The following is a 13953-nucleotide window of genomic DNA, read 5'->3' as shown; positions in this document are numbered from 1 at the left end:
AGGTCTTAAGGCCACACCTAATGTGGGGCACACTTCTATTATGCTAAAATGTGACCAGGATGTTCAGCATTTTTAGGATTACATTATGTCATACCATGAATATGATTATGTTCTTGATCCTCTGGTCTGGCATGACCATGCTTAGTTCCTCATTTGAGTGACTTTTCAGGAAAGAAAGGGCAAAAATAGGGTCATTTTTATACTTCCTTAGAGAGTTGGTTTGATATGTCCATTAAGTTTGCTCTACATTTGCCATTACCATATGCTTTTCTTCTTTTATTTTACTTCTGTAGACCGCACCACTTCTTTCAATGTTGTATGTTTTCATCCTTTTTAGAACTAGTCTATCACTATTTTTCTATTGCTTCAGCATCAAGACTCATGTTATTAACAAAGAATCTGCCTGAAAAATTTTTCTGCCATTCATGCTATTGAGAATAGATTTACAAGGGGAAGTCTCACCATTGCAACACTGAGAGAGTGAATGCAAGGATCTGGTGGTGTGCTTGTGGTTGGGAGCATTAAAAACAACCTCTCCCACTCGAGACTGGCTTACATCTTGTAGTATCTTCTGTGTGAGATTTATGAAGCTTGTATCTGGCCAGAGTGCACTTCATTAGTCTCTTAAAAAACAGCATGCAAAATTTAGGGACTCTGCAAGGTTCCAAATGTATAAACCCTTTTTAATTACAAACAGTTATACCACCCACTTTCCCCACAGTTAGTCAAGGGAACCAGTTTTCATTGAGGTCAACAGAAAAAATAACCGTGAAGTTTCTGGCTCATGCTGGTTTTATACGTGCTGAAAGAAGGGGAAAAAAAAATAAAATTAATCTCTAATTTTTTAGCTTTTTATCTCTAAAACAACGTGCTGATTTTATCTGAATTCATTCAAGGAAAAAAACATGACTTTTTCCTCGTTCTGAAATTAGTTACACAGAAGTTGGGAGGAAGATAAATGGAAAGGGACAAATTCAGCCTTGCCATGAAAAAAAATAGTTTGTCCCTAACGGTGAGGACCCTAACAATTTTCTACAGTTAATTTTTAGTTTGTGCGGACATACATTTTTCTAATTGTACTACACATTCAGGTTTTTACTGCCACAAAGCACAGGCCATGCTTTCTCTTTCAAATGCTGTTCAAAGATGACAGGTAGGCCCACATTTCTTTCCTTTACAATGATGGCATGGTCATTTGCTGTTTTAAACCTCATTGAAATACATGCAATTCCAATGGGGCATAAGGGGTTGCAGACAGGGAGAGAAATGGGAGAACCCTACGGTAGGACTGAGACTTGGACTTGGACTTGGACATGCTTATTAGAGAAGCAGAAAATACATCATTTAGAAAAAAAATCAGCAGCAGTAACTATTTACTTTGTTGTTTGTGTAACGTGCATTTCACTGCATGCCTTGGAAAAGCTGACAATTTTTAGCAGTGACACGGCAGGTTTCTTACCAACTTTTAGAATTTTTCTCCTGATATTACTGGTATGCTTTACAGATGCAGAGCCCTGCTAATCTTTGGACTTCAGAGAATGTAACACATATTTTTGTATCTCAAAAGATGTATGGTAATAGTTAGTACCCCATTTTATACTGAAGGAAAAGAGGCTAAGAGGCTTGTCCAAGGTCACAGAGCAAGTCAGCGTCAAAACCTGAGACAGAATGCAAGAGTCTCAGCTCTCAGTCCTCACTTCCTACTGCGGGAAAAAGTAATATACTCAAGAATTATTTTTTTTCTGTGATCATTTTCTAGCCTGTCTTTCAAACCTTTATGCTTATGTTTGTATCGGGGACTGTAAACACTAAAACCCAGTGCATGGTGCTGAAATATTAGATGCTTTCGACTAATTTCAGGACACAAAGAATATTCTTTTATCTGGGCCATAAATCAATGGGGCAGGGACACAGTAGTTAAACAAACCGTAGTAGTCCATAGTCTGACTATGAATGCTGTAGTTACAGAACTCATTACCACACGCCTACTTAACAGACCAAATAACGTGCAAATCTAGAGTTACTATTTGTCATACTTAAGAAAAAGCAAAGAATAGCTGGGCAAACAGTCAATTTACAACCAAAGTGAAAGTAAAGCGCTGCCAAGAGACACTGAAGCTTATCTTGCCCCTATGGAAACAAATGGAAATTTGGGCAAAACCTTGTCTAGCATCAGGCTTACTTAAGTTCACACATTTTGGCTCAATGCACATTTTCACAAATGACTAAAAAACTCTGAGAAGGTAGATGTTGGAAAGAGAATATTGGCAAGTCCTTACCTATAGTAATAATTGCTGACATTGCTGTAGTCGCTCTGACTAAAAATATCCAATACAATAACAAACCCAGTGAACCCATTCATTTATTCCCATTTCACAAAGGCTATTTACATATATAGAGAAGCTCAAAATAAATTCTGTATTCATCGTATTTACAGCACATTCTAGACCAACAAACTGGCACCAAAACTATTTATTTAGGGAATATCATCCAGGTTAGAATCTTTCAAATCTGACAATTATTTTTCATTTTGAGCATGCGATGATTACAACAGCAGCATGGTGGGCCCATGTTTTATAAATATAACAATAAACAAACCTGGCACTCTAAAACATTACCTTTTTGTCCAAAAGCAATATAATTCTGACTGTATTTATAACATAATTAAAAATGAAAAAGCTAAAAGACAATTGGAATTGCAGCAAATGTAGCCATACTAATGAAAATCTTATTTTATAAAGTGGATATGAAGGTGTTTGTTAAGACATAATTTGCCGTGCAAGCACATTTTTTCACTAACCTCCTACAATTCTCTAACATCTTAAAATATGACCCATTTGCAACTGGTGCTAAAATTCCAAGAAGTTCTGAAATAAGACCTGAGGAAAGCCGAGCAGCAGGGTTGCTCTCCATTTCAGCCAAATCCAAGCCAATGTTCCAGATTACATATATCATAACATAAATTACTTTTTCTGAAAATCCCGTCCAGTTTTTATGCAGGTCCATAAACATTACTGGTACTTTTATTAATTTGTCCATAACCATTTAAATAAAATTCTCGTGCTCCGAGCTGTGATCTGTTCCAGGCTGTAGTAAGTTCCTGTTAAATGTGTAAATGTTCAGCAGAAAGATATTTTTGCACGGAGACTGAAAATCAGCTGTGCCAGATACCTGAAACTTTGTTAGGGCGTTCAGTGGAAAATTTTATTTCGACATTATAAATAACCATGGACTATTTTAAGTGACCTTACACTGGTAGCTTCCCATAGCTTATTTTAGTTTATCCTAATTAACTTTTTATTTTATTTTAGTAGGAAGAGAGGAGACTGTAAAACTTTTAGTGTGACTAATTAAAAGTGGAAATATATCTTCTTGATTGGAATAAAATAAATCATGATTGTCAGGCTTATATAGTATTGGGATATAAGACAACCTCTCGCTTTCTTTCTAGCACCTTTGGAATGGTTCTAAGGGAATGTATTTCCCCTCCAGATAAAGCAGGGGGAAGCGAGAAGAACCTGTGGGCATAAACATTTTACTGAAAGAATTATGAACAAATGCATTTTCTGTATTGCAACTATAGCAAAGCAGAGCTTCTGACTATACTCGTCCTTATAGGTGATGAGTAACTGTCCTTTGGAAATGCCTGTGGCCACTTTTGGGGAAAAGCAGATCCCAGTGGTTGTTGGAGAAGTGGGGCGAGCTGAGGAGCTGTTTGCAGCGTTATCCACAGCAACTGCATTTTTGCAACGGGGTAGCAAAACTTCCACAGCCTTTCCAACGTTGGACCAAGAAAAGTTAGGAGAAAAAAAAAAAAAAAAAAAAAAAAAAAAAAAGGGTAAAAAGAAAAGGGGAAAAAAAAGGGGGCAGGAAAAAAAGGAAAGGCCATAGATCGCTGCGAGGCAGTGGGTTAGGGGCTGTCCCTCCCCATTTTAAGCGTGGGAAAGCCAGAGGAGCGGAGGAGTGAGGGCAGAGCGCGGTGCGGGCGCGGAGCGGAGCGGAGGCGGCAGCCGCGGTGCGCGGAGCGAGAGCTCTCCCCTGTGACCGAACATCAGATCTATTCTTATTCGTCTTCAGAATCAAAAAGGGAAGGAGCAGCGCTGCAGCCGAGCTGCTGCGTCTGCACCCACCTTCCTCCCGCGCAGCGCCCGCGGTTTGACTCGGGTGGGGGGGGGGGGGGGGGGGGGGGGGCGGGGGGGGAGCGCAGAGATTTGGTGGGGGAGGCAGACAGGCGGCCGGGGGTTGCGCGGTGAGCGCTGCTGGCCCGGCCGGCGGAGGGCGCGGAGGCTCCGCGGGGCGCGGAAACAGCCCCGGAGGTGTCTCTTCACTCCCCCCTCCCCCCACGTCCCCCCCACCCGTGCCCGTGGACGTGGGGCCGCCGAGCTGCTGGGCCGGGCTTTTCGCGGAGGGGCAGGCAGGACAAACCTGGCTTTTCTGCTGGGTCAGGGTGCCGGATTTAGGGCTTGGAATGGCTCCGTAAAATGGACACATCCCCCCCCCCTCCGCCAGGCACCCCCCCAACAGACAGACAGACAGACAGACAGACACACACACACACACACACACATACACACCGCCCCGAGTCACACACAGGCGGCGAGCAAGGAGCACACACGCAGCGCCGACTTTTTACAAGAAGGTGGAAGTAGCAAGTCGAAGTAAAGCCTTAGAAATTAGAGGGAGGGTTGTGATAGGTTGTTATCTGCGCTGGGAGGCGTTTACACTTTTTTACTATTGGGTATGTAAATTGTTTTTAATAAGATCTGCCCTTTTTTTTTTTTTTTTAAGGGAGAAAACAAACCAGACTCCCTTTACCTTAATAGTCTGAAGGGGGTTTTATAGCTTTCATTCATTCAAGGAAATGGTTTAGTCTTTAGACTACCGGAGACTTAGCAAAAAAAAAAAACCCTTTGGCACCAGATTATTCTTACTATTATTTTTTTTTTTTTTGCAAACAAGATTTTTCATGCCTTTTTTTTTTTTTTTTTTTTTTTAAAAAAAAAAAAAACCAAACAAACAAGCCCAAAAGTGTTAATGGAAAAAACTCGGAGAGAAGTGGAGATCGGAGACCATCTCCTGCTCCCCCCCTTCCCCGTCCCCCTCCCCGTGGGTGAGAGCGATTTAAAGCAAAGTTTCTCCTCCTGTGGGGGATGCACATTGTTTTATTTATTTTGAAGGCTGCAGAAGTCTGAGGACTGAAGCACCACGTGCTGCTGACTCTCATCAGCATAATGATCGCCTTAGCCAGAGAGTCCTGTATATATAAACCACAAAAACCTAATCATTAGAAATCCCAGCCTCCAAAAACCACATTCAGGACAAAAAAAAACGTGGCTTTTTAGTTTTTTTTTTTTTTTTTCGGCTCCTTCATCTTCCCCGACCTCAACTTCTCGGGACCCAAGTTTGTTGGTTTTGGTTGCTTTTTTTTTTTTTTTTTTTTCCTTACCCGATTTTTCAAAAAGAAAAATAACTCAAACAAACCGACATTTTAATGATTTTTTTTTTTTTTTTTGCTGCTGTTGTTCATCAAGGGCGGAAAAAAAAAAAAGATTTTTCTTAGCCTATTCAACTCAACGGACTTGGATCCAGCAGCGACTTAATTAAAAAGACCGGACTGCACCAAGGCTGCCTTTTCCCATAATTTACTTGGTCATATTTTAGAAATCAGCCTAAGGAGGGGTGTTTTGTGGTGTTGCTTTTTTTTTCTTTTTTACCCCAACTATGCTCCCCGCTTTTTTTTTCCTGGGAATCCGAAAGTTCAACTTTTCTTAAGTCCAGATCCTCCCAAAGGAACCGGCTAAAGCCTCTCTTTTCATTATTAGTCCTGTGACTTTCCTCCTCACCCCAACAACCCCAGTAACTTTCTTTCCACGCCGAAATCGCTTCGGGAGCGCCTTTTTTTTTTCCGGGGGGGTGGGGGGGGGAGCCACTTTTCCCAAGCCCCTTCCCGAGCTCCCGCTTCCCTCCGCTTCCTGAAGCCAAAGGCAATAAGCGGGGGAGCCCAGCGGCTCCTTTCCTCTGTCCCGGCGAGGCTTTTTGTTTGCTCCTTTTCTCCTTTTTTTTTTTTTTTTTTTTTTTTTTTTTTTCTGTCCGGAGGAGGAAGATTTCTTCGGAGGAAATCGGGACATTCTCCTGAACACCCCCTCTCCGGGTTTGAGAGTTACGCTCCTCTTCTGGCGGCCGCCAACAGCAGCAGCCCAGGAAGCTGAACCAGCAGCGAGTTTTTACTTCTCCCCAAACAACCTCTTGAAAATCCGAAAAGGAAAAGAGGACGGGGAGGGAGGGGAAGAAAAAAAGGAAAGAAATTCAAGCACTTGAGGGAAGAAGCGGTGGCTAGAAGGAGGGAAAAGAGCAGAGAGACTGTGCAAGAAGGAAGGAGGAGGAGAAGCGGCAGCGCTCGCAGCTGGGCAGAAGCCGGGACCATGCAGATTCCAGCCGGGCTTTGCTGAGCGGGGCAGCCCCGGACCCCCCAGCCAGACTCTTCTCGCTGCTCCAGGCTGCAGGCACCCCCAGACCGGCATCGCCCCCCGCCCCGTCCATCTTTCTTTTAAAACAAACCAAAACGAAACAAAACAAAAACAGACTGAGATTTTTTTTTTTTTTAAACTCGTGCGTTTAATCCGCTCCTGGTTTTTGATTTTTTTTTTCTTGATTTGCTTTTTTGCCCTTTATCCTCAGCCCTCCACTTTTTCATTCACCCCTATTTTCGCTATATAGATTTTTTTTTTTTTTACCAACCCCCACCCCCCACTACACGCCTCCTCGAGCGATCCCCCTACCGCTCCCCCCCCCACCCCCCCCGCCCCCCAATTCGCTAACTTGTGGCTGTTGTGATGCGTATTCCCGTAGATCCCAGCACCAGCCGGAGGTTCAGCCCCCCCTCCAGCAGCCTGCAGCCCGGCAAGATGAGCGAAGTCAGCCCGGTCGTAGTAGCCCAACAGCAGCAGCAGCAACAGCAGCAGCAGCAGCAGCAGCAGCAGCAGCAGCAGCAGCAAGAAGCGGCGGCCGCCGTGCCCAGGCTGCGCCCCCACGATAACCGCACCATGGTGGAGATCATCGCTGACCACCCCGCCGAGCTGGTCCGCACCGACAGCCCCAACTTCCTCTGCTCCGTGCTGCCCTCGCACTGGCGCTGCAACAAGACCCTCCCGGTGGCATTCAAGGTGAGACACCCCCCCACACCCCCCCCCCCCACACCCCCCACCACCACCACCACCCTCCCTCCTCTTCTTCTCCCGCAGCCGCCGCTGCCCGGGGATGGGGGGGATGCCTCCCCCCCGCGCCGCGCTTCCTCCTGAGGAGCCAACTCTGAATCCCCCCCCCCCCCTTCTCCGGCCCTCAGGGGCTTCACTGCATTCCCCCCACACACACACACCCCGGGCCTACAATGACTTCTGTGCCCCCCCCCCCTCCCCCGGCCCGCAGGGGCCTCTGTGCCTCCCCCTGACACACACTCCGACCTGCAAGGAGTCCTGTGCCCCCCAGTCCTGCAATGCCTCATGTGCCTCCCCCCCAGTCCTGAAATGCCTCCTGTGCACCCCCCCCTTCCCGTTCTGCAATGACTCCTGTCCTATCCCTTTCCCCCCCCCCAGTCCTTTAATGACTCCTGTGCCCCCTCCTCCTGCAGGGACTTTTGTGTTTCCCCACCACCACCCCCCGCGCTCCGCGCCATCCTGCCTCCTGTGCCCCCCCGGCCTTCAGGGGCTTCCCTGCTCCCCCCGGCCTGCAATGCCTCCTGTACATCCCCCTCGCCCCCCCCCCCCCCCCCCCCCAGCAAGTCTTGCAATGACTTCTGTATCCCGTCCCCGTCCTGCTGTGTCTCCGGTCCCCCCCCCGCGTCCTACAGTGCCTCCTGTTCCCCCCTCTGCTCTGCGAAGCGTCCTCCCCCCCTCTCCCAACTCCAATGCCTCCTGTGCAACCCCCACAGTGCCTCCCATCCTCCCCCCCCAGCGTCTCCCGTGGCCCCCCTTCCTACCGTGCTTCCTGTGCCCCCCCACCCATAATGCCTTCTCTGCCCCTCTACCTCGCAGTGCCTGCTCTGCCCCCCTCACCCTGGCAGCAGGTCCGGTGCCCCCCCCTTGCTCTGTCCCCCTTATCCTCTCCCGCCCACCCCGCCGCCACAGCACGCACCCCCGGGAGCCGTCCCGTTATCTCCATCCCCGCGGGACAGTGCTGGCGTGTCCCCCCCCGCAGCTCCTGGGCACCCCGTGCTTCCCCTGAAAGATTCCCCAGAGACACCCCCTCCTCCCAAAGACCCTCTTCTGGACTTGGATTTTTTTTTTATTTTTTTTTTTTAATGCTTTCTCTCCCTGAGGAAGGGAGATTCACCCATCAGCCAGAGCTCCTCGGCGGGGGTGCCCCTGCCTCCCTTCCCCCTCACGGGGGTGGGACTGGGGGATTTGGGGTGGCTTTGAAGAGTGTTGGAGAGGCTGGGGTCCGAAGGTCAGGCTGGGGGCACTGGGCTGGGAGAGGGGGACCAGGGCTTTGCCCCCCTTACCCCAGAGGCAGCCGGGCAGAGATAGGGCTGGGAAGGGGGGGACGGGATTCCTGGGGGGGGGCTGGGGCCCCTTCACTTCTCCTGGTGGACAAGCAAGGAAGTGTCTGGCCAGAAGACGCTCTCCTTGGCAGGGCTTGCACGTTTAAATAATAAATACCACCCCGATCTGCACCGGGGATGCTGCTTTTAATTTTCTGTCTATGTCCCCACAGCATGCTAATAAGAGGAAAAGAATTTTTTTAAAACTGTAATAATAACAACAATAATTGCATGCTTTAAAGCAAGCCATTTTCCTCCCCTAGCAATATTTGAAAGCGTTCCCCCTGGAGTTTTCTCTCCTGCGGCCTTTGGTAGGGAGAGGGAGATGGTTTGGGGGTCCCAGAGTACCTGCCTGAGCGAGGTGTGGGGTCGGGGCTAGGCTGGGGTGGCCCTGTGAGGGGCTCATCGCTCCCACATCCACTGTGTGAAAAATAACATGTCTGGAAATCACTCAAAAGGTAGAAGAGTTAGGAAACAGTCTCACCCGGCGCGTTTCCAGAACATCGCCTTGTTCTTGTGTTTCCCGATCGCTAGCTGTGTTATCATGGCCATTTATCCAGGAAAAGTTAGTAGAAGTGGTTAAATGAGCTGGCGTTAAAGTGACTGGTGTTAAAGATGCTTCAAAAATGTTGTAGAGGTGCGGGTGAGAGTTGACTAAAGCTCTCCTGCGTGGGGGAAGCAGCTTGGAGAGCCTGGAGTTGCAGGAGGAGCCCTTTGCACAGGGCCTGCTTGTGCAGGTCGTGATGGTCGGATTAAGTAGAAATGGCAGGAAAATGGGGTGTCTTCCATTTTCATAACTCAGTGTAGCACTCAGAGGCTCCCTAGGTGTGGATCACAGCGATTCTGATCACAGGGGCTGCGGTGTAAGGAGGAGGAGCTTTTAGAGAATTGTGATTATAATTTAATTGAGCATTAGATTAAGTTGGTATTGTAGTTACTCTTTATAGAAGGGACGCGAGTGCTCTTACACTATTGTACTCACATTGCAGTTTTCATTTGAAACATCTGAGCCTTCTCCTACCTTACAGCAATTCAAAGGATGCGGTCGCAGTTCATTAGAATGAGGGAAAGATCTAAACTAAATATTAAAGTATTTAGCATATTATTACAATGTGAATGCTTGCATGTGATAAAAGGACAGAAAAAGGTTTAGAGCATTCCCCCATCTTTTTGTGTGCATATATATATATTTATACATGCCATATGTTTGGGTCCTATATTCAATTGCTGGCAGGGAGGTATAGATATGACCAATTTGCTGATCCATCCGGAGTATGCATCGCCTCTTGCACCCTTCCGCTGTGGGTGCATCTGTGTTTTCACGTGCAGTATGCAATGTGTACTTTTTAAAATATGCTGAAGATATATACGCCTTTATTTACTGGTAAATTGTTTTGAAACTGAGTCGAAATAATTTTGACCATTTAAAAAAATTTATTTCATTTTTCAAATGTAACTTGCGTGCAGCTGTCCAGTACTTCTAGACCAAAGAAGCTGCATGTGTCATACAGTGAAACACTTGACTGTGATATAACAGAATGGAAATTATCTCTGAAAAGGAAAAAAAAAAGACAGATTTGGGCTATAGAAATCTCAGCTAAACAGTAACTTGAAAGTAAAATAGCTCACGGACAACACACTTTTTGAAGTTTTATTGGCAATAAATAATATGTTGATGATAATGTTTTGAGTGGTGTGTTAAGTGTGTCATAATTCTCTCACAGCAATCTCCAGTTAAAAAGTACTCTGGATATAGCACTGTTTTAATTTAAAAAAAAACAGATATAAATCATATGCAGGAGAGGAAGTTTGTTATAAACAGTGCTGGGTTTGATTATAATTTTTTGAAATAATGTTGGCTTAGTATTACATTTGAATGTTAAGTATTAATATTTACACGCACTGGGGAGGGAGTCCATGTTGAGTGTACTAATAAGATTGTTAATGCAAATGGGTTTTGTGGGGAAGAGTATTAGACATGTTCCTATTAATATAGCTCTAGGTACCTAGTGATATTCCATCATGAAAGAAATAGATATTGTGCACCCAGGTCCAAATCATATTCACTTCTTAATAGCCAGTGGTGCTTTATTTGAGTAGAGTCATCAGAATTTCGCCCTCTGTTTATGTGTCTGCCTGGGAATTTTTGCTGAAAGTCACAAAGACCCAAATTGCCACGTTAGATGTTACAAGTGGCTTCTGTATGATGCTGATAGTAGCAAAGAGCCTTAGTGGACCTAAAGGCAGGGGGGGAAAAAAGGGACGTGAAGTCTAAAACCTCTCCCCAGTAGCACCACAGTAGTTAAGGGTCTGTCAGCATTTCCACTCCAAACCCCAATTTTCAGAGTTTATAACTCAGCTGTTTTAAATAGCTTCAAGCTGAAACCTGCTGTATAAATTGTCAGCCCAGATGTATATTTTGAAACAAAAAGTAGTGCAAATCAGTTATTCTGTTTTAAGTTACAGAACATTAAAATATTTTTAATAGTATCAGATGCTCTTTTGGCAATCTCTGGAAAAGGCGTTCTCAATATGGAAGATTTTACATTCAGAGTCTGTTTGAATTCAGTGTTTCACAAGAAAAGTTGTATAAGTAGTAGATATCAATGTTCGAGAGGAACTATCTAGCTTGTATACTAGATTTTTTTTTTTTTTCAAAACAAGCATTTTACTCTGCAGAAAGTCTTAGTACCTGCTGTTATATAGTAGTTTTGCTTCGTGCTTATAACTTCCGTCTTTAGGGTACATACTTTGGCCAGTTCAAATCCCACTGGACCGAAACTGGGCAAACAGGTTGCCTAACCAGACGAGAATCGTGTTATGCAAAAAATACATAGTTAATTTCAGCTTGTCAGAATTGGTTTGGTTGTATTTTGTGGCTTCATCTGATTTCTTGTGCCTTTTTGAGCTTTGGTTAAAAAAAAAAAAAAAAAAAAAAAAAAAAAGCAAAATCTACTGTTAATCACCAAATGTGTAGGTAGTTTGATATGGAAAATAAAGATTTTGAAATAGTAGAGATGTTTATGTTTGAAGAAGAAGTGAGGAATGTGCGCTATGGCTTTTAATCTTTAATTTTTTAGGCAGTCCTTATTAATTTCACAGTGCACTTACAATCCTCTTTCTAAGAATATGTAAATAATTTTGGATTGATACATGACATAAAATTACCAAATCAAGATTTATGCCGACAGTCTTTCAGTATGTAAAGTTACTTTTTTGACATTCTCAAAATGATGTGTATTTCTCCAGGTTTCAAACTTGTTTTGCAAAGCTTTTTTCTAACCAGTGCTATTACATATGTGTGCAATAGTCTTCTGGTATTTCATGGCAAAAATGTATGAAATTATGAAAAGAACAAGCGTTTTACTCCTGTTGCATAGCAGGGGGGACTTTTTTTTATTAGCCAAAGTTTTTGTTTTCACCTCTGATTTCAGTTTGTCTTTTCCTTCGCTCTTCCACTAATGAGACAAATAGCAATATTGCATCATACTGTATCAAAAAGCCGGTGCACTTCAGTAATGATGCATTTCTTGACTAGGCGCGATCAGACCAGTTACTCCGGCAGCAGCACGTGCAGTTTTAGGCTGATGTCTAAGCTGACAAATTGAACTGACATCGTGGAGTGGAAGGAGTTGGGGGGAAAGCTCTGAAAAGCAACAGGGGACAGGGCGGGGCCTTTTAGGAGGGTTTACTCCCTCCTGCCCAGGTGTTGCAAGCTGTACCCGTGTTCGGGAGACCGGGTTGAGACGGAGATGGGATGTCGCTGCCTGCTCCGAGCTCTGGTTACCTAGAGAGAAAGAGGTGAGCTGAGGCTGCAGTCATTTCGCTCCCTCTTCCGAGGCCCCTGACAGACTTGCACTTCCTCCTGTGCTCTCGGTTTCTTTGCAGTTCTGGAGTTAATGTGGGGGGTTTTTTGTTTGTTTTTTTTTTTTTTTTGTTTTTTTTCATGAGATATAAAAAGCATAGGTTGTAACTCCCCTGGACGCTAATGTGCGTGGCAAGACTGTCTAGAGATAACGTGGTCTATGGCAAACTGGAGAATGTTTTATAAGTAGTCTCAACCCCCATGCTTTAGAGTTTAAGCCAATATCCATTTATTAAGGGTCAGAGTCAGCTCTATAATCTGTTCAGCAGATTATTATTTGATATTTGATTATTATTTATTATTCCTTACACCTCGCTTTGAAGCCGTCAGACCTGGTTGCTGTCAGACCCAAGGCAGTGAGCTTTTGGGACCTCAGATTTTATCCACAGCGGTGGTTCCTGTGTTTTTATGTTCAGGGACGTTCATATCACTTTAAAGTAAAATCTTTGCTTGATAAATGGAGACCTCACAGTAGTTTGTGGCTAAACTCAGTTTTCAGTTTTGGGTGGTATTACCTGGTGTTTTATAGAAAAACAGAAAAGCACCAGGGTAGATCCTTTTTACACAGCGTTTCAGCTCTGCTATTTTCTTTTTCTTCAATATTTCTTTTAAATAGGATGAGCTATAATTTTCAGTAATATAGTCTATTTTAAATATTTTCTGATTCTCTATACCTTTGTCATTAGTTGTTATTGTTTTAGGAAAACATTGTACAGTGAACTAGGCCACATAACGCCCTCCCTGTATATTCAGAACTCCTTATTCTTTCCACTTAATTAATATTAAAGAAGTGCAACCTGCAATTACTAGTTTCAGCCAGGTTCATTTATGGGAGAGACATTTCAAGCCAGGCTTATGACAAAATGTGATATATATATATCAGGAGACAGAATAAATTACTCTGAATAATATATAAAGTTGTATCTGGCCATGTAAACTGGTAGGAACTGCAAGGAGACAGACTTTGTATCTAAAGATTATTTTTTTTTTTTTCAAGTTTGAGCTCAGCCATTAAATACTGGTGAATCTTTTTTTGTTATAAATTTATTTCCAGCATCAGTATTAGCTAACCAGGCAAAAGGAAATTCTCTTCTTGTTGCTTTTGTGGACTTCTTTTACACCATGTCAAGAAACAAGTATATTTTCTTCCTTGTAACTTTGTATTCCTGTTTATCTTTACTTTTACTTTAAAAAGTCACAGTGCAGTAACACTGTAGGTATCCCTAGTGTTTTCAAATTAGAAGACAGTAGCTGCCTGCTCTGTGGCATTTAGCTAATCAGATGTTGGAGCACTGCACAACCACTGAAGCATAAAAGTGAGATTATCAGCTAGCTAAAACATAAGGAGAAATAACTTTGATATCTTCTGCTCATCCATCCTGGAATCTGAGGGAGGTATCAGCGCTAACCACATGCGACTCTTGCGAGCGCTATGAAAATTTACATGCCTGCAAGGAAATACAGCCTTTGTTTTATATTGCATCTGTAGAGTTTGAATTCCAGCCATAAAGTGCTCCATTGCAGCAGCATGTTGGGTGGAGAGCTCTGTCTG

General features: G+C 44.2%; 1 protein-coding gene across 4 annotated transcripts in view; it reads left to right on the top strand.

Moving 5' to 3' along the window:
- The first annotated feature begins 6242 nt into the window (after window positions 1-6242).
- Window positions 6243-13953, top strand: part of RUNX2 (RUNX family transcription factor 2) — a 161795-nt gene continuing 154084 nt past the window's right edge. For all 4 annotated transcript variants that reach the window (XM_042803343.1, XM_042803342.1, XM_042803345.1 and 1 more), the window contains exon 1: window positions 6243-7163. In XM_042803343.1, the coding sequence (XP_042659277.1) occupies window positions 6834-7163 (330 nt within the window). In that variant the 5' untranslated portion in view covers window positions 6243-6833. The remainder of the gene's footprint in view (window positions 7164-13953) is intronic.

This window comes from Tyto alba, unplaced genomic scaffold, assembly GCF_018691265.1.
Source record: "Tyto alba isolate M040663 unplaced genomic scaffold, T.alba_DEE_v4.0 Super-Scaffold_40, whole genome shotgun sequence".
Taxonomy (NCBI): domain Eukaryota; kingdom Metazoa; phylum Chordata; class Aves; order Strigiformes; family Tytonidae; genus Tyto; species Tyto alba.
Note: the sequence above shows the minus strand (reverse complement) of the source record. Positions and strands in the feature narration are given on the sequence as shown.